The 20784-nt window shown below is 38.5% G+C and overlaps 1 protein-coding gene across 1 annotated transcript; it reads left to right on the top strand.

Annotated features, from left to right (window-relative positions):
• Positions 1 to 2125: 2125 nt before the first annotated feature.
• RAB38 (RAB38, member RAS oncogene family) lies at positions 2126 to 20501 on the top strand. Its single transcript, XM_063393503.1, has 3 exons — positions 2126 to 2345; positions 9645 to 9925; positions 19314 to 20501. Exons 1-3 carry the CDS (start codon positions 2141 to 2143, stop codon positions 19464 to 19466), a joined length of 639 nt encoding a protein of 212 aa, XP_063249573.1. The 5' UTR covers positions 2126 to 2140; the 3' UTR covers positions 19467 to 20501.
• Positions 20502 to 20784: the final 283 nt, after the last annotated feature.

Raw genomic sequence — 20784 nt, 5'->3', positions numbered from 1 at the left:
CTGCTGCCAACCCAGGGTGACCTTGATTAAGCCTGTGAGGAGCTCATTGTACCAGGGTGCTGCTGGGGCCAGGAATTTAGCCACATTCAGAGAAGAATTGGAGATTTAAACAAGTAACACGATTACCCAGAGCTATTATAGCTAATGCTAACAAAAACTTTGGAAGAGATATAAAGCCTCATGCTTCTGGGTGTAGGCCAGCCTCTAACTACACTTACTAATAGCCTAAGACCTCCAGTTACCAAACACCTGCTCTCAGAGACCTTCTATGCACTGTTCTCTGAGCAATGGCTATCATCAAAGAAAGATGAAACATCAGGTGTAATTTAATCCTTATCCAAAACACCCATTTTATTATTTCCAAAGTTGCTAAATCCTCTCAGCCTGTTCTTTGTTTAGGCTATAAAAAGGGAAGTCTTCAACTTTAGAGGGTAATGGTGAGTGCTTAGAAGTACTCAAGTATTGGATCCTCTCAGGAAACAGTGGTGCTGTAAAGGCAAGAATTGACATAGCACACACTACCAGTAATAACAATAATAAGCTTGAATCATGCAAATATACTAACTGATCAAACTGGTTTGCCTGTCAAGTTGTAGTCTTTGATGATGTCCATACCGAACAAGGCTAAGCTCTTCAAAATTTGTCTCTAAACAGGATAAAAATGACAGCTTGTTTTTGGAAAGACAATTTATCTTATTGAAAGAAAAATCCTCTTATTAAACAAAGGTTCAAGGAAATTAGGATATTTTTCGTCTCAAGTTACCTATTTCCACTTTGTGTGTTTATGTACATATATATAGACACATACACAAACTTAAAACTTGAGTTCAAAGACCAATTATAAAAGATTGTGTAATATGAATGTTCTGGATTCTTTGTCTACTAAAATCCAGCTTTTTGGATGGGTGACAAAATTCTAATGCCATTTCAGTTCGCACTTGGATAAGAACTCCATCAAATAATATTACAATAAGTAAAATATATGCTTTCATTTTATCAAGAATATCAACAAATATTAAAATTATTCTCTGGTAAGTTGCACACAATATTAAAATTTTGTGGGTTTGCTATCAAAGCTGTTAAAAGATTCAAACACCTCTAGTTAATGGGTAGAGATCTCCAACTAAGCTGCCTAGGTAAAATTCACTGTGTTCTTCATTCAAAATATCGGGAGGATCACGTCAGTGGAATGATTTACTCAGATGGGTTCAGCTGTTTGCAAGCTTGTTTTAGAAAACAGAGGACTGTTGAGACACTGGCATTCATATGCTCTAATGCTGTTACGCTTTCATAACTTCTGATTATCGGAGTCATGAGATAAACCTGGATTTTTTGCATTTTAGAATCCAGTTGTATGAAAAAAACAAAGCACGATGCACACTGCATTCAGATGGGAGCATGCTTATAGGTATAGAGAGACAATCACAATTATGGTAATGAAATTTGAAAATACCTATCTGCTGTAATTAAATTTGTACAGCTCTCCTAGTATGGACACAAGTAAAGCTGCTGTGTATTGCTACAACTGCTACTTCTCTTCAGTGATGTAACTGCTTTCACACTAATTTACACAGATTAGAACCAAATTATATCCAAAGCTAAAGTCACACTGGTTTGATTTTTGCACTTTAGTGGAGACGTGAAACCTCTAAAGGGAGTTTTCTGGGGTTTTTTTTTGCAGTGACTGGCATCTTAAAGTCGTCTGGAAACAAGCATAGGGTGATATATTATCACCAAGGTAGTGATTCAAAATTTACTGTGTGTAAACAAGTGCACAACAGAAACGCTGTCCTTTCCGCAAGGAGCCAAACAGAGAACAGGACTGTTGCATGAATTTTCCTGCAAAGTCTTTAGCAGCCAGACTAATCCCAGACACACCTCGTGCTGACCTTTACACACATACGCACAAAACTTTCTGGGAGACTTCCTTCCCCCAGTCCTTACTTACTTCATCTCCCAGCAGGGCTGCCTGCTGGACCTGGTGATCCTGCTTCCATACGAAGGGAGAGAGCCTCCACCTACCTTGCTCTCCTTCCTTCCCTCCCCAGTCCCTCACTCCCTCTCTTCCCCTCAGGCTGGCAGGATTCCTCGGGCAGAGCATGCAATCAGTTTGCAGGGAGCAGCCGCAGCCACAGGAACGATGCAGAAGCACAACCAGAAGGAGCACCTCTACAAGCTGCTGGTGATCGGGGACCTGGGAGTGGGCAAAACCAGCATCATCAAGCGTTATGTTCACCAGAACTTCTCCCCACACTACCGGGCCACCATCGGGGTGGACTTTGCTCTGAAGGTGCTGAACTGGGATGCTGAGACCGTGGTACGGCTGCAGCTCTGGGATATTGCGGGTGAGTACAGAGGAGAGCCCCCTCTCCCCATAATCTATCAAAAAACAACACAAAAGACAGACCCCAGTTCATTTGTGCTGATCTGAAAGCTGGGAACTGCCTACACAGTGAGAGAGAGCAGATTGAGGAGAAAAAATTTTAAGGGCAGGTTGACATTTTAGAGAGTCCCTAAAACCAGCAGGCTCCCAAACTAGGGAAGTCAGAGAGTCAGAGTGGAACCTCTACTAGCTGATTTTTCTCTCAAGCCCTTGGACATACTCAGGGACCCAGGCACTTCTCTCCAAATTCCCCAGTTGTTTCCCTGCAGCTGACAATGTTCAGTTTTGCTTCCTTGGACTAACAGATCTCTGTGACAGGAGGAATAATTACAAGAATGTCCTGTTAAATCTTTTTAATTTGGTGGAATAGATGAAGCATTCAGCAAGATGATTAAAATTACTTTTATAGTTTAAAAAAAGTAAAGAAAATGTATATCTGAGTTAGTTTCTCGAAGTACCTTCCTTCTTCCTCTCTCTTCTATGTTCCCTCCTTCAGCCCAATGAAAGCAACTTCTGATGTGTTTTGGAAAGAGAAATGTTTATATTTGGCAGTAATTCTGGTTGTTAAAAATATAATTACTCATATTTAAATACCCTTGCGCCAATATCAAGCAAAAGACAATTTACCCTCTCCAAGGAGAAAAAGAGTAAAGAAATCATTAAAACCCACAGAATTTCACATTGTTTCTGTCAGTGCTTCAGACATTTTCAATTTGGCTTCAAATTAAACACACAACTTTTTTTTTTTTGTCAACCCCTTTCTGAAAATCAACCATTTTTGTTTCAGTCCACAAAATAAGTTTGTATTGATGTCATATATCCCATGCTGTAACTAATCATTTTTCATTTAGTGAATGCAGGAATCAAATACAACTACAACAATAGAGTATTACAGTATAAAGGATGGCATTTAAAAACTCAAATTAAGAAGTTACTTTCATTAAGCAGGGAATAAAGGTGAATGTCATATCAGCTGTTAGGCAACTGTACCAGCCTGTGGCCTGAGTTGTGGGCTCACTGATCGAGTCAGGAACAGCACCGGGTAAAACTGGTGAAATGAAAAAATTCTTGACATTCTTATTGGCGGAGGGAGTGCTTTTCTTCTGCACTGAGCTGTCTCATGTCTGAGCTCTGAATTTGGCACCAAGGTACTAAAACTTATGCAACAACACTGCTTTATGCAAAATGTATAAACTCCGCTTTTCCACAAACTAATAGAGTCTTGTGGTTTTATTGTTTTAAATACATATATGCTCAGTTTTCTTTAATAAGAGATGGAATGACGGGGCAAACATTTATTTTACTGTTCACCAGTGTTTGATTGTAACAACAAACACATACACTGACAGAAAAACTTTTCTGCAGGAGGAAAAAAGCATTTAATAGTAAATTCTGAATGTATCAGATACTTAAAGAAAGTATTTTGCATGCCTTGTTTCAGAGATTTATTACACTACTAATCATGTGCTGGCAGATCATATGATGTAGCTTTCAGTCAGGCTGCAGAAGCAATTACACCTAGTTGTAGTACTGAATGACTAGCATGCTTTCTGAGTTATCACACATGACAGAGAGAATTACAGCACAGTACCAAATTTCGTATGAATTGCCCAATTCAAAGCATCATTGTGAAGGTCAAGACAGTGGTCAGTAATAAAAAGAGTTGCTGTCTTAGCTTTAATGACTTGTGCTGAAGGAGCTTCGGCTGTTGCTGGCTGTACATAGGGAGCGAGTTCTGTAAGCAACACGCTGAATTCAGATGATCATGGTGCAGGCATGAAAGTTGTCACACATAAGGCATCTGGCTAGTGAGAGAAAAAGAGGTTCAAAAAACAAAAAGAGAAATAAAATTGATTAGAAATATGAAGGGAATGGAATTGCTTTCTTCTGGCTGTGGCTGGTCATGTATCATCATTTACAAAATACAAAATAGGCACCGAGGAGAGGGAGGAAAATAAAATCTCTTGTCTAGGAACATCCTCTCTCTTTTGATGGACTCTCTATTATCAGGTCATGTTTATCTTTTGGGGTAAGGAAATAAACTTTCAGTCTCTGACCAAGCTGAAGGATGTTGTCTTAGCATGCAGGACACCTTGAATTCAAGTAAATTCTGCAAATACATCAATAATATTTCATTTCAGTAACTATATATGAATCTATATTTATATCTGTATGTATATATAGATATCAGGTACTATTTTCTTACAGCTTTTCACGCTGTGTATCAGTGGGTAGTAAATTGTTTAACAGTCTAGAAATAATTTTCTTAAAAATATTGTGATTACAACCAGTGTCAAGTTTATCTACATTATTAGTAGGATTTATGTACATGGTGACTTCCTTGGAGAAGTGACACATTCCAGCTGTGGTAGGACCAAGCAATTTATCCTGATTTACCCTTACCATACATAAGAAGAAAAAGTAAATTTGGTTTGTCTGTTGCCATATAATTAAATGCAGTTAATATTTGTGTAACATATTTTTCTGTGTTTTTTAATTTTTTAAACAGAACTATAATATGATCTAACAGCTAAATGCTGAAACTGCATTTATTTAGGTGACAGAAAAATGCTAAAAACAAGGATAACTAAGTATTACAAAAATTAATTCAGGGATAATGTAGGCTCTGCATCACGCATTGTTACATAAAGACAGCGATTTTAACACATAATATATTCCTGAAACTGTGGGTCTTAGGCAGAAATAGTAGGATTAACCTTTTTGCTATATGATGTTATGGTGTTTGTATGACAACGTGCTGTCATTAAAATCTGTGAACTTATGTCTGATTCAGTGAAGTGCCTAAGTTTGAGGTGACTGTTTAGTATTGAGTGTGGGAGGAGATATACATGATAAATTTCTCCTTGTCTTTAATTTCTTCACAACAATTCCATTTTGTTTCACCTTATGCCACAAATTATCAGTTTTGGTGTTCCTGTTAAAGTGTGCCATCACCTCTACTGCTGTGTCATACAACATTAAATCTTGCTCATCAGTCAATTTCTGTCTTTATTTCTGTATCTTTTCTGCTGCCTTTGCGTGCATATCCTTTAAATTCATTAACAAATTGTTAGAAGAAAAAGTTTAAAGAAACTGTAAATCATATTTTGCACAAGGTTACTGTGGATGGGGTTGGCCGTGCAGATGCAGGCTGGCATATTGTTTCTGAAGAAAACAGCTGTTGCAGACAGCAGATCTGGGTGTATTTGCTATTCACCTCTGCAAGGCTGCTCTCTGTGTACTCTCTGTGTTTTGTGCCCAAACAGCCCAGAGATTTCTCTGAAGACCAGCTTTAACCATAGATTTACTGCAGGGAGAAGCTTTGAACATCAGAGAGCAGAGCAGTACATCTGAGCCTGCTCCCTGCTCCTTTTCCACAGCCGTCTCAGCATCCTCCTTATCCTTACTCCTTCTGCATTTGAGTGGGCTGGATTATTCTTTGCTACCAAAAAGATACTGGTTTGTGTTTAAAAGTCTGGTTCTCATCTCATGAAGGGTTGGACTGATGCTTTGGGGAAAGAGCAGTTCCGCTTCCTTTCCTGGTCACAATCACCTTCAGAAACAGCAGTCTTCCCGCACATACAGACGAGTGTCTCTGCAGTTGTAAAGTTTTTAGGGTTGTTATGCTGCAGAGGGAGTAAGTGGAAGCTGTTCACTAATGCCAGGCACAGCACGTCCTCAGAATTTTAGACTTTCGGCAGCTGCTAAGCATTGCAGCACATATGCATAAATAAGATAGTCATGGTGATTTCTAGGCTAAGTTACCTTGAAATTACGATTCTGCAAACATAAATAAGTCTCTTGCTGTGAGGGTTTTATTTCAGTAGATATTGGTGGTGGGATCTGTGGGCCAGATCCTGCTGACAGGCTGCTTCTACTTATTCTGGGGCAGTTTTAATCAATTTTTAATTTCAAATTTTGTGCCACATTTCAGATGCTGTGGTCAAGATGGTGGAAGTTATCTGAGTTTCAGCACTTTATCATTACTTTTTTTACCTTTATTAGAGATGATAGTGGTTAGTTAAAATTGTAGATTACTGTACAAATTTATATGGAGTAAATTTTTATAAACTATGAAAGTTCAGCTGCTCGTTGCTTTAAACCCATGAACTGATAGCTTTGGCTGCTGCAGAGGTACCACTGAGATTAGGATAAATGTGCAGGCAGCTTCAGACAGAGAGTGCTTACTTTTAGAAGAAATCTTGTTGCTTTGTCACCTTGGTCTCACTGGGTTCACTTCCAAGCAGAGTAGGATTCATCTGGGTTAAGAATTAGACATTTCTTCTCAGTCTCTGACTACAAACCTAACCTTCCATACTCCCAGGTAATTTTTTAATTTCAGGCTGATAATCTCAACATAAAGCACCATTGCAGGGGGAAAAGTCCATTGGAATTGCGGGGTTTGATGCCAAATGCCAGTGGCCTTGCAAGGGATGCAGTGAAGCACAATGGGTCAGATCAAATAATTCCCAAGCTTCTGCCCTTCCAGTGAAAAGCAAAACCAATCTTCCCCAGTTGCTCTTGCAGTAAAGCAGATTCTAATGTTCAAATTTGCCTGTAAGATACCACTGAACTTAATGGTTGATCTATTTTCTAGACTAATTCCTGCCTAAGACTGAAAACATAAGGCCAGATTTTGGCATCTTTCATACATCAAACAATGTGTATTTTTTACGAGCAATTTGGCTAAATGAAAATGTTTTAGGAACCTCATCTATTAATATAGGATTTTCTTCACATAAGCGAGAATCTGTGGAAAAAGAGTACTTCTGCATGCTTAGAAACATTATTTAGTTCTCCAATCTCATTGCAAATACTAGAGATCATTTTTTCCACTATTTAAATTAAATAAAAGTCATTATGCAAATGTCATAAAACTAAAACTCTGATTTATGAAGCACCTCTTTTTCCATTCAAACTTGCCTAATGTCTTTCTGTCAAGTATATTGAAGCATTAATTATAACTGATGGAGAAAAAGACCACTTCAGAAACAGTTTAGACAGTTAATCCAGCAGCTCCATTCTTTCTCTTTCTTTGAAGTGGTTGGTGATAGAAAGTTGTTATCCCTGTCTTCCTGCAAATGCTGTTTTCACAAACATGTTGGCTTCTCTGTGCAGTGAAAATCCTGCATATCTGAAAAAGCAGCTGGAAGCCAGAGTAAGAACCAGTGTCATGCAATTTGTCAGAAATTTGTGGGCCACTATGAGGCAGAAGATCACAACTTAGGAGCCTTTTATTCCTTTAGTAACTTCCTACAAGTGAAGGATTTCATGCTGCAAATGAATAATTTAGTTGATGTTCTGTGACACCACCTATCTTAGTGATCTGTGTCCCAATAAATATGTGTGAGGCCTGAGCAGAGCTGCTCTTACACCTACAGTGTAAGCATCTCAAGAACTTTGTATGAGAAGTATAAAGTATCAGTGAAATACAATATCCATCAAAAACTATTTTTATATGTTGCTTCTTACCTCACTGCTGTGTTTCTAATCAGACCTTGGCTTTTGGTGGAAGGCACCTTCTTGCAGATGAAAAAAGAATTTCTCAACAAGGAGATTATTGAATAGCACATGACTTAGCCATTCATCTGATTAGCACACTGATAGGAATCATAAGACATTTGAATAAAATATAGACGAAACAAATTTTGAATATGGCCTCTTCTTTCCCAGAAATAATGTATTTCTATCTTTCTTTATCAATAGGACACAGTGTTTCTTTAAGATAAAAAAATTGACATGAATTTGGAGAAGACATGCTTCTTCTTTGGTTTCTGTATCATGTGAATGACTTTCTCCTTGCTACCACAGTGCTTAAAACCAAAGATAAACATCACAAACTGATGGTGTTGACCCCCTAAGTGGGTTCAGTGCTATTTCCATTAAATGAAAGTGCATGGTCTAGAAGCCAAACAATCGTCCCTTTTCCCTTCTCAGCCCTCCCTTACATTTGACAGCACAATTTCCATCAGATAAATTTTCCACAGGTAACCTTCCTGGGGTCAGAGACAGACTGCCAATCTCCTTGTCTTCCTAACCTAAGCAAAATTGCTCACGTTGAGAAAGTAAGGCTAGAAACGGGTTTGCATTCAATGCTCCTATTTCCATAATACTTTTTCCCAGCTATGGAATCACGTTCAAGAGTTGTCTTGCTTAAAAACTGTTATTGTTGTGAAATGTTTCAGGAGCTTATAATTCTTATTTGTATCACAGCTCTGCTGTAGGGATTAGTAGAAAATATATTTTTTATTTTCAAAAGAAGTTCTGTGTCATTTATTTTTTCAGAGTTCCCATAAAAACAGCAGATATATCAACAAATCCACAGCTGATCAACATACCACATTCTGATGTCATGTGTTCATTTGTTCATACTTTTAATCATATAAAATGATAGATATTTACAAACATCCATGTTTGAATATAGTAATGTACTGTTAACTCACAAAAATTCTGTTCTTTCCCAGAAAGCACTTTGAATTCAACAAATAAAACCATGAAGCTTCTGAACAGATGTAGTATGAAACTCTCCTCACAGATCTTTTCACTGGAGCAATGAAGCACTTCATATTGTTAACTACTGTGCTATTTCTTAGAGCACTTTCCATGTTTGTAAGGCTTTAAATTCACCTTCCTCATCTCTGTGTTTTAGTTTGCCAATAAAATGTAAACTTTTAATTGCTCTGATGCCTGGTATGGGTCCAGAGCTATATTATGTTACTGCTGGTTATCATTATTTGCATGAGAATATGCAGGATCCTCTTCATGCATGAGCAGTTCAGTTGTGTTAGATATTTTAGACAAAGTACCATAGTGCCAAGGAACTTCCAATCTGGTACCTACTATGTCTTTTTATGACTCTTGTTGAAAGTCCTATAATGTATCCAGAGACTCTTGGTACTCTCCACAGCCTGAGAAATCTGGCAGCCTAATAGGACCATGAACATATTTTTCACTTATTATATTTATTATTCACTTATTACATGTATTATTCAATTATAATGAACTTCATTAAATTCCCTAGGATGTTGGCTTGAAAATTCCTTTTTTGTACAATACTCTCCTGCATTTTCATACAAATTATTCTAGCATGGTACTTATAATTATTTAGGTAAAATGCAGTTTCTCAGAGACTTATAAAATGAAGTCCTGCCTTCAGCAGTGTTATCTTAGAAAACCTGCTATGTGAAATACTGACCTAGACTGCAAGCACTGATATTTTTCTCTGTGTGTTTTTTTCCCCCTCCTAATTTCTTCATTGCAGGACAGGAAAGATTTGGAAACATGACCAGGGTGTATTACAGAGAGGCTATGGGGGCATTTATTGTCTTTGATGTTACAAGACCTGCGACGTTTGAAGCAGTGACAAAATGGAAAGAGGATTTGGACTCTAAGCTGATTCTTCCAAATGGCAAACCTGTGCCAGCAGTCCTATTAGCAAACAAGTGTGACCAGGGAATAGATGTTCTCATGAACAACGGCATCAAGATGGATCAGTTCTGCAAAGAGAACGGGTTCGTGGGCTGGTTTGAAACATCAGCCAAGGTAATGTTTCTGTTTCTTTTCAAATGTTTCTGAGGACAGAGAAATCAGTTCCTGAAATGGTTATTTTGGTCTAAATATGCACTTTGAAAAGCTCCTCTCTTGGTGGTATTAATTAAAGGTACATTTGTAAACATATGGTATGAATTTCTATTTCTTTTAGGTCTTTTTTTTTTCAACATTCCGAAATGCAGCTGCTATAACATGATAGGCCAGCAGTAAAGTCTGTACCCAGACAACAGATTACTGTGCAATAGCCTGGGGAGGAAGATGACCTTAGGCAAGGCACAAAAGATACCTCTTGTGAATGAGGATGTTTTCCATCATTCTTAATATTGAATATTATCTCTAAATATTTATATAACCACTTTGCCCAAGAAATGCTGATTTGAGACAACAGCTTCCTTGCCTTAGATTCCAGAAATAAAGTCCATCTGTTGTAGTGCTTGTACAATGTTCACTGTTAAAAACTCTCATTCTCAAAAGCTTTTTCAAAAAAATCATATATCTGGGGAGGAAGGAAATATCAGTGGTCAAAGTGCTGAATGAGCTGCTCTGAGGTTCAATTCTTTGCCTTGGTACAGATTTCCTGAGTGCATAGAACATTGAGATAAAAATCAGAAAGGGCACTCACACTTTCAAATTATAAAGGCTGAAAGTACATTGGTACTGTAGATCAATTTGAGATGTCTCAGATAATTTCAGTTCATGGAGGATTTGGAGAGCTGACATGTGAAATATTGATTTGAACACAACAATTCAGTGGATATTGTGTTGATTCTATCCTCCTATAATGAAAGCTGGTGTCATCATTGACAGCTCTCAGGAACTTTTGGATGTTTGAAATGTAAACTGTTTGGTTCTGGTTTAACCTAGATTTTTAGTAGTCTGAAAGCCAAAATGCTACATTTGATTGTTTGATTAATTTTAAACACTTTATGTGAGGTACTTAAGAACTTTTAGGGTGTATATTTGTGTTTTACTTTTCTGGTATTGGCACCTTCTTTAAGCATTGATATTAAAAAGATGTTTCACTTGTAATAAGTAGAAGTAACAGCAGGAGAATACCAACATATCCCAGACTGCCTCCAGCATTGCATGAACTCTGGGCTGAGATTGCAGCTTTTCAGTAGATAAAAGGAGCTTGTAACAAAGATGGGGGCCTGTTATGAGGGCCTGCTGTGATAGGACAAGGGGCAGTGGTTTTAAGCTAAAAGAAGGTAGATTCAGACTACAGATAAGGAATATTTTTTTCTGACAAGGGTGGTGAAACACTGGAACGTGTTGCCCAGACATTTTGGATGCTCCATCCAGGGAAACATTCAAGGCTAAATTAGATTTGGCTCTGAGCAACCTGAGCTGGCTGAGGATGTCCCTGCCATGGCAGGTAGGTTAGGCAAGATGACTTGAAGAGGTCCCTTGAACCCAAACCATTTTATCATTCTATGAGTCTTTGAGTCTATGATTCTATGATTCTGTGTCTTTGTAATGAATGTCTTTGCTTTCCTACTGAATGGATCTCAAATCTAGCCAGTGCTTCTTCAAGATGTCACTTACAGGGAGAAATTTTGGTCTAGGTAAGCGTGTAAAATACCTTGCTCCACAACAGGGTACTTCCTATTCCTTCATGTGCAGCACCTGTTTTATTCAGGTCTGTGGTTCATCTGCTGATTTTTGTTGGGTGAGGCCAAGAGAATCCAGGGTTCCTTTTTATGATAAACTACACTTTACTATGAGAATAGAATCTATACCAGGAATTCCATAGATCAGTCCCCAGCAAGAATATGTCCACCACCCAAAAAGGACAAAATCCAGCTATGACAGAACTTGTTTTCAAAAGCCACTCTGAAGGGAACGGTGAGAGCTGAGGGCACACAGCTGTTATCAGACTGTTCTCTGCTGTTATACACCAGAGGCTATGACCTGTTGTTATGCAATCTACATGCCTGATTTCCACCCAGAATTGGAGGCTCCTGACTTTAAAATTATGCAAAGAGTCATTTCAGTAAAGACAGTAGAATCACAACATTTAAAGTAAGTTAGATCAAAATAATTGCCCCACTTGGTCTAAGTTCTAAACTAAACTCTACACTTCCTTTTCTAAACAAAACTATTATTACTACTATTTTAGAATTCTGGACATTATACATACCTGGGTATTTTTTCAGCCTATGCCATCATAAGTAATTGAACTTGGGTCTGGGAAAAATAAATAACTAACTCTGTTTGCTACAGGGAATAGACACTCTTCTGAGACAGAATAACACGGACAAAGGAGTCATCATATTGCAGCTAGCAGTTCAAATAAGTAATAACTCTCTTTTTGTAGTACCCTGGAATAATTAGATCTCCAGAGGTTTTCTGGAGATGTGTTTGGAAATGTTAAAGCCTTGAGACCAAACGGAATATGATTTATGCATTTTGGAAAAACAAAGGTGATTACCTATAAAAAGAACATCTTTTAGTTCTGGTTGCCTTGCAGAAAGTACCATGCTATATATGTACCTACCATATTTCAAGTTGTCAATGGTTTTAAGCTTTTGTCTGTAGCACTGGAAGATTACAAAAAAAATCACTGTATTATTCCTTGGTGATATCTTTGTAAGTTAACAGCTCCAGTATCAAACATTTGAGCCACCTAATGCAGTATTACATATTAGTTTTGATTCTTACATTAATCTGAAGGAAATAACCCTCTTTCAGTCTTCTCCCTACAAAGACAGAAAGTTTTGTTTGGATAGTTTTCCATGTGAGAAGGCCCTTATTGGGCAATACCACCTCACAGTCTAGTCACAAGTTACACTATTGCCATATATCCGGTGGTGAGCCTGGTCTCTTTTATATCTGCATATTTACTTTGCTCATATTGATTGCTGTCTAGGAGGCACATCCCCAGATGGTCACAAAATAACCCTTAATAGTAAATTCTTTAATAAATTTCATGACCACAACTATTGCAAAAGATTCATTCTTTCAAAGGAAGGAAATTTCTTCTTCCTGTCACACATTTAATTATCCAGCACATGGCCAGAGCAGCTGAGAGCTCCCCTCACATTTCCAAGCCTTTAAACTGTTTTCACCACCATTCCTAGTTCAAAGAGGTGAGCTTTTGACTGGGATTATAAAAAGAGCAATTTCAAACTTATTATCACTTTATAATGAAAATGGAACTTGTGCAACAAAATAGACAAGTCAGGCAAAACTAAATGTGCTTGAAAGTACCTAATTCAGAAACAACTTGAAATACCCTACGACTGGCCATGGCTGTGCTGTTATTATGCCTGAGTTCCTCTTTTCCCTGCTGTAGTTCTGCTGTCAGCAATACAGAATTAGATGAAAAGACATTCATGTTTTGTCCAAATTGCCCAGAAAGGCTGGTAGTTGTGCTTTTCAGATCCTTACAAAACTAGGTTAAGCACACAGCTCCTTGTCTCCTGAGCATCATGGCCTGGAGACTGATGACCAGTCTGAGTCTCTGGGCTATTTGGATATATCTTATTTGGACCAGTGTTATAGAATCTTTCTGCCTCTAAAAATGTGGATAATAAGATGTCCTTTATTCAGCTTTTGTTTGACAGACAGGCCCTGGTGTGTCACCATAGATTCAGAATGATTTGTGTTGGAAGGGGCCTTAAAAATCATCTAATTCCAACCTCCTACAGGGCCCAAATGCTGGACTAGCAATCAAAAGTCCTCTTTGCCATTGATCTGCTGTGTTACTTTTAGAAAGTCATTCTCTCATTTTTTCCAGCCTTCCTTTCAAAAATCAAGGATATTAATTCTTCCTATTTTACCAGGGAATTCTGTGAATAATCCAAGCTCTACTAGCCCTCGTTTAAATCACAGATTCTTCAGTTCTTTGAAATTTTGACTGAATTATTATGAAAGATGAAAAAAGCAAGCTATGCAGTAGACTTCCAGAGGAACAGGATAAGCAGTTCTGATTTCCATAAAGAAAAACAAGGTTTTGACATGCATTTGAATCAGGCTGATCCTTTAAACTAGTCTGCTGATCTGGTAACTTAAATCCAAACTGCCAGACCCATTTAGAAATGTGTGGCTCTCTAGATTGTCTTTTTAATTCACTCAAAAAAAGTCTAACCAATCTCACTGTACGGTCTTAGAAAGTACTTCAGATTCTGCCATAAAGCAATAAATAAAGCTGACCCTTAAGGCAGGAGATTTCATTTCAGATGTACGGTCACTCTGTGCAGATTCCTCTGCAGAGTTTGTTTCCTGTAATTAGAAAGGAGTTGATTCAGATTGTCCTATGGGTATTAGAGCTGTCCTGTAGCTCTTTGGATCACTTTTATGAAATGTATTATTTAGTGCTGTCCCAAATCTGGAAATTCAGAGAATCACAAAATTGTTGAGATCAGAAAGCCGTTTAGTGAAATAATTTCGTTGCAGGATATTCAACCAGCTGTAAGAATTCAATCACAGAAATGATCTTGTTCTCAGAGTTGCAGTCACAGCAGTTCACATTCATGAATTCCATGTTCATGCATCCAGATGGCTTTTAACTTGTGCTGCTGCATTTTCCTAGAAACACCACTGCAGGAGTACAGCACACTATCTCAGTGAGGCTCTGTTCCCAGCAGTTTCCAGGGAGCTCTGCTAAGGGAGCATGTGGAGCCATTCCCTCAGAGTGCTAGCTTGAGGGGGAGCGCAGGTTAAAGCATCTTTCAAGTAATTTCCTTGCTCCTGGATTGCACTGCAGTATGGAAATAAAATGTGGAAGCTATGAGCTTCTCACTAGGCTCCCATCTAATTCCTGAATATTTCACAATTTGTAAATGTTTGCTTATGGGAAGTCAATTTCATTCAGCTGCAGTAGTAGTCTAAGGTCATGTCTCTAGGCAGCGCTGATTTAGAGCTCCCCAGGGCTCTGTGCCTGCATGCACACTGTTCTTCATCCTGGTTTTCAAGGTAAGACTCAGAAACCTCACATTCAGTAAGAAGAAAAAACTGTCAATGTAAAAAGGAAAAGCGTTCTATCAGAAAACAACCAGATAGTCAAATCTAAGATATGTGCATGGTAAAGAAACAAAAAAGTTCTTTCATCTGAAAGTGAGACAGATCCTTAAAAATTGTCAGGGCCTTTATTCGTCTACAAAGAGCTAAGAGCCAGTCCAATCTGTGGAAACTTATTTCATATATTAAAATGGAATGCCCTAATTGTTAATGTTCTGCATCTGCAGTAGAGATGGCAGATAAGGGGGAAGGTAATCCAGAATGCTAAAATGATTGTTGAGCTTGTGTGGTGCTTTGAGTCACATTCAATAATGTATTTATTTTCCCTTTAGTTTATTGTTGCTTAAAAGACCTTATTTCCAATAGCAATCACTTCAAGGATTTTAAATAATGCAGCTCTTTTTCCCTGCCCTTGGTTGCTCTCCTCTCCATAAAACTGCCCTTTGAAAGGATATATTTTAATAAGATCAATCTACAAAGCAAACACTCATTTCATTTATGTTCTCCAGTTTTCCTTTCTGGATTTCAGAGATTACTCAGAGTTATTTTCTTGGGTTCTTTTGGTGATAGAATAAAGAGTAGCATGTTCTGATTTTCACTTTTGATTTCACCTTCTTGATGAGGCTGGGAGGAAGACTGAGACAAGTAGTCAGGCATTGTCATAGAAGCAGGGTTCAGCTCCTTGTCCTGGCAGATTTTGGCAGATTGATGCAGAATAAATCACTGAGGGTTCGATTCACAACTCAGCTCTTGCACTGACTGGGACAGTGTCTCAGATGATGGGGCTTACTGAGCCACACAGGAATGGGCACCTCAGCAGACAGAGCAAGACAAGATGCTCAAGAAAGGCTTTTATAAAGGCTGGCATGCTGAATCAGGAATACAGGACTGATAAAAACACCGTAATATGGGTAAGAGAGCCTTTTTAGTCTTGCAGTAAAACCTCTCTCTTGGGAGAGAGCTTTCCTTGAGAAAGAAAAGTGCATTCTTACCTTACCATGTGAAGACTTCATCCTACACCGAGGAGAGGAGAGGAGAGGAGAGGAGAGGAGAGGAGAGGAGAGGAGAGGAGAGGAGAGGAGAGGAGAGGAGAGGAGAGGAGAGGAGAGGAGAGGAGAGGAGAGGAGAGGAGAGGAGAGGAGAGGAGAGGAGAGGAGAGGAGAGGAGAGGAGAGGAGAGGAGAGGAGAGGAGAGGAGAGGAGAGGAGAGGAGAGGAGAGGAGAGGAGAGGAGAGGAGAGGAGAGGAGAGGAGAGGAGAGGAGAGGAGAGGAGAGGAGAGGAGAGGAGAGGAGAGGAGAGGAGAGGAGAGGAGAAATAAGCCTAAACTTTAGCAATCATCACAATTCCAGTTCTTTTGTAGGACAAAGCCATATGGGAGGTGACAGTTATAGCATTTCAACATAGAGACCCACTGAAAGATTTTTCTTTCACTCCACTGTCTCACCTATATTTTCTTGCTTTTTTTGAACATAATTAATTTTATTTTTAGGTTTAATTGAGGCAGTTTCCGTGTCTCAATACCATTAGTAGTGTCCCTGTGATTATTCCTCTCTGTCCAGTCTTACACTCTGATTGTTGGTTTCTTTGCATCTGCGTGGATTTTCACTTTCTCTTTTTCCTCTTTCCTCCCCTCAATTGCCTTTCAACACTTCATGCTCTCCAAAATCACCAGGCCTCCGGATGTCCGTGTTTGGAGAGCAGATCACCTTCTACTGTCTGTAGCTCTTTCACTGCCTAGCAGAATATAGATTTTTCTTTTGCAAAACACACGATGGGAGGAGAGATGGAGAAATCAATATTTCATCAGTCAGAGCAGAATACAGCAATGCCTGATCTGCAGGTCTAGGACACCACAGGATTAAGGTTGTCACAAAAGGCAGCAGTAGCATCAGAAAGGAAGTGGTCAAGGCAAGGATCTGGGACAGCCAGAGTTGCTTTATCAGCATGACAACAGGCTCCTTGCAGGTGACTTAACCTATTACTCCTCATCCATTCTGTGTACCGGTTGTCTTCTGAACCTCGAGAGCAGGCTGGAGCTAGATACAATCTCAAAACCAGCTCTGCTGCCTGCTGGGGTCACCCTTCCTCTTCTTCTCCTTGTACCCCAGCTGAAATTGTCATCCACACAGTTCACATAAATGTTAAGGATGAGAAACTGCCTCCCGAGACTCAGGGCAGGACATTTTATTCCTTTCTTTTTTTATTTTGTTTTAGACTGGGTTTTTTTGTTTATTTGTGTTTTTTTTGTTTTTGTTTTTGTTTTTGTTTTTTTTCATTTGAGTACTGGCTGGAGCATTTTTTTTCTTCTGCATTTTTAGGCTCGTTTCTGGCACATGGACTTCCATCTATCACCGGAAGGGATGAGGGATATCCACCTATACCCATTTATGTGTTTGTGGGCTTGGTAGAATGGTAGCCTCTGAAAAAGAGAGTTGCTGTTAATGTATCTGAACATTAATCAATTTAGGCGGAATCTCAATCCCTAAGACACCATTGAGTAAACATGTGCTGCCATTTCAACACAGAAGCAGGACATGGGCAAATGAAATGCTCACCAGTCCATCAGTAAACACAATGCAAAAATTTTTACCTTTCTGGTTTTGTGCATTTAACAATCCTGTTTTGGCTTCAGTTTTCTAAGCAGTACTGAGAGATATTTTTCATTGTCTGTTTTTTTTTTTCTAAAAAAATTTCACAGTGGTCTGAAAAAGGTTTTCTGTGCATGCTTGAGGAATTTTCTTGTCTGGTCTGAGACAGCCATGTGATACAGCAGAATTTTAACATCTCAGTACAAAGACGATTCCCAGTTCCATATTACTTTCTAGCAATTACTATGAACATTAGTTTTCTAAAGTGTTGGTGTCTACAACTTACTGATATTCTTTATATACAAAATATTTAAGTTCACATATGTCATTGAAGAAACCTGTGAAATCTTGCACAAATTAACATTTTCAGTTAGGTCCACAGATTTCAGCCCTTTACTGTGGCGTAAAAAGGGATGAACAATGGAATTTGTGGAATTTTGCCATTGATTTCAAGAGGATTGGACAAAGTCAGTCTCGCAGAATCCATTTCTTCATCTTTTGATTTTCCCATAAATATGTCTTCTCTACTGAAAGACACACGTTTCTTTCTTTTATAGCTAGTTTATGGCCTCAGTACAGCAGGCTCTAGACTGCCATCCAGAGGGACCTGGACATGCTAGGGAACTGGGACTAGAAGGCATTTAAATTTCCCTTCCAATCAAAACTATTCTATGACTCACTAGTGCAGCTTGAAACCCTGGGTAATCTTAGGCTGCAAATAAAACATTATCTTTATTGAGCAAGAGTAGTGTGTGCATATACACAAAAGTATGTCTATATATTGGTATGCATTCCTGTATGAAGGTACGTAGCTCTGTGATACAATTTCCTAGAAGACTGAAGCTACAGTGGAGTTTCTATCTCCTGCTTTATAAAATAAGTAATCAATGTCAGTAGTTACACAAGAAGAGTGCCTTTTATGCCAAAAAGCCCACTTTTCAAATATATTGGTGGCTGTTATTAAAAAAACCCCCTAAACCTTTACTCGGTACTACTGCTTATTTTCTATGCTGCATTGAGCTGTGTCTCACTGATCAGGCTGTTTCAGTGTTACTTATTCTACAAACAAGGTAAGGGCTGCTGCAAGCTAAATGTGCAGTTGATATCAGGCACATGTAGGAAAAGATGTGCTTTAGCTTTCATTTTAAGCCCCTAGAGTGAGGATTTCTGTCTTACAAATGAAAGTAGTGGTGATATATCTCTTCTGAAGCAGTGCATTGGGGATGCAGTGCATTGGAGTCAGCCTCAACAAGAAATAAGGGAGGATTCCAGATCATAACTTCAGAACTTTTTTACTGTTTTGTGAGTAATTTGAGATTGTATCATTATTCAATGAAACTGGTCCATCACAGGTTTTGTTGTGAGCATTGCATACAGAAATCTTCTTGAACTTGTGGGAAAGGCTTTAAAAATAAGTGTTATGCATGGTTGCAATTGCTGGTAAGTAATTAACTATTTGGAAATGCATAACCAGTATTCAAGCAGTGAAATATGGTCCTTTGAGTTTAACTTCAAGAACTGGTCTTCAACACCTCTCTGGCATTTGTTTTTTAAGTTTATTGAAGCAATGAAATCACCAAGAGATTGAGGTAATTTAAAATCAGCTCTGTGTACATTTTAAAAGAGATATGAATCATAATATATATAAAACTTAACCAACTTCAAAACTCCAGAAGCACTATTTAACACAGTCAATTTTTGAAAACTGTTTATTAAGGTAGAGTAAACTTTTGATGTTGCCAAGAGAAAAGTTTGATTTTACACAGGAAATATGCAACATGGTTTAATTAATATTGACTAATCAACCTCTCTTTCTCTTTCACTTGCAGGAAAATATAAACATCAGTGAAGCTTCCAGATGCTTGGTGAAACACATAATTGCTAGTGAGAGTGATCCAGTTCAGTCTGTTGAACCAGATATTATAAAACCACACTTGAATTCCTCCAAGATTGTCAGTTGTTCAGCTTGCTTTAAATCCTAAGAGACTTCCAGACAAGAGCTGAACAACTATGATTCACACTTTATACTTTATTCAACAAAACCAGCCTTCCCACATTGTCCTTAAGCAGATTGTCATTTTCTCAAAAATATATTTAAATTTTTCCTTTTTTTTTTTCCAGCTCAAATTTATTATGAAGTGTTCGTTGATAGCAACTCTTCAAAACTCTCTTTGGCTATTGGTCAAATAAGACTCATGGTGATGGCTGTGTTTTCCTGTATGGGTGGCACCAGTGATACCAAATCCTATTTCTTTGCCATGTGGTTTCTGAAAATTTGTATTTGTGATGTGACTGTGACAGCACCCTACTTGTCTGTTGATTTTCAGGGTGTTTTCTCGATACCTTGACCAGGCAAATGTCATCATTTCACTCTTTGTCACCCCTCAAACTTGAAAGATCTTGTTCCATAGGAGGAAGGTGATTATGAAAATGAAAATGGAGCTGTTCAGGAAGAGACACCAGTCAAACATTCTCATCGTAAGTTCAGTCCCCTGGATGTAGTGACAGGACTGAACATGAAGGAACATTTCACATCATTCATTTCTGCAGAAGATCTGAGCTTCTGAGACTAATGAAGAATTGGTTCCTGCTTTCTCAGGAGTTGCATTCTCAGAGTTGATAGCATGATCTTAAATGAAGCAAAATGGAACAAGGCAGGGGTGAGGGGTGACAAAACAGGCAATCAGAGGTACAGTCTCCTGGGTGAAGGGTTTTCAGAAAGGGTTGTCTGTTCTATAAAGCCGGCACTTCCTCTGGAAAGCCCACACTGATTTTTTTCCCTGCCTCTCATCCCTCATGCCACAGATATCCCCATGTGTTTAAACTGTGCTTATTCTGTAAGTCCTGACATGCATCCCTTCCTTATGTCTATGCTCATGGGAAAATTCACTATCCACACTGTAACATAACAGCAGGATTTTTCAGGGATCCATCTGTGTTGAGTAGGACAGTATTTACCTTCTGAAAACATTCTTAAAAAATGTATGTGGATGATCACTGGAGGCAAGCAAAATGGAATGGTCTTAAGAGACACCTCTGGAAGATGTGAAGAATTTATTGAGCCATAATGTGGAAATTAAATTGTTGATTTTCAGCATCTACAAAAAATGCAGGTTGGTGGAGTTATTCAGAGAAGTGTCAAGAATTCTTGACATCTTGCTGCAAGCCCCTTCAAGAAAACCTTTGCCTCTATCCTGTCACAGACAAATCACTTGCATTTTCTGTTCTTACTCAGACTTTTCCTTTCTAAGCTGTGAACTCTCAGTTGCAGGAGCTGTCTTCAGAGATGGATTCCTCTTC

The sequence above is a fragment of the Prinia subflava genome, chromosome 3, assembly GCF_021018805.1.
Source record: "Prinia subflava isolate CZ2003 ecotype Zambia chromosome 3, Cam_Psub_1.2, whole genome shotgun sequence".
Lineage (NCBI taxonomy): Eukaryota > Metazoa > Chordata > Aves > Passeriformes > Cisticolidae > Prinia > Prinia subflava.
Note: the sequence above shows the minus strand (reverse complement) of the source record. Positions and strands in the feature narration are given on the sequence as shown.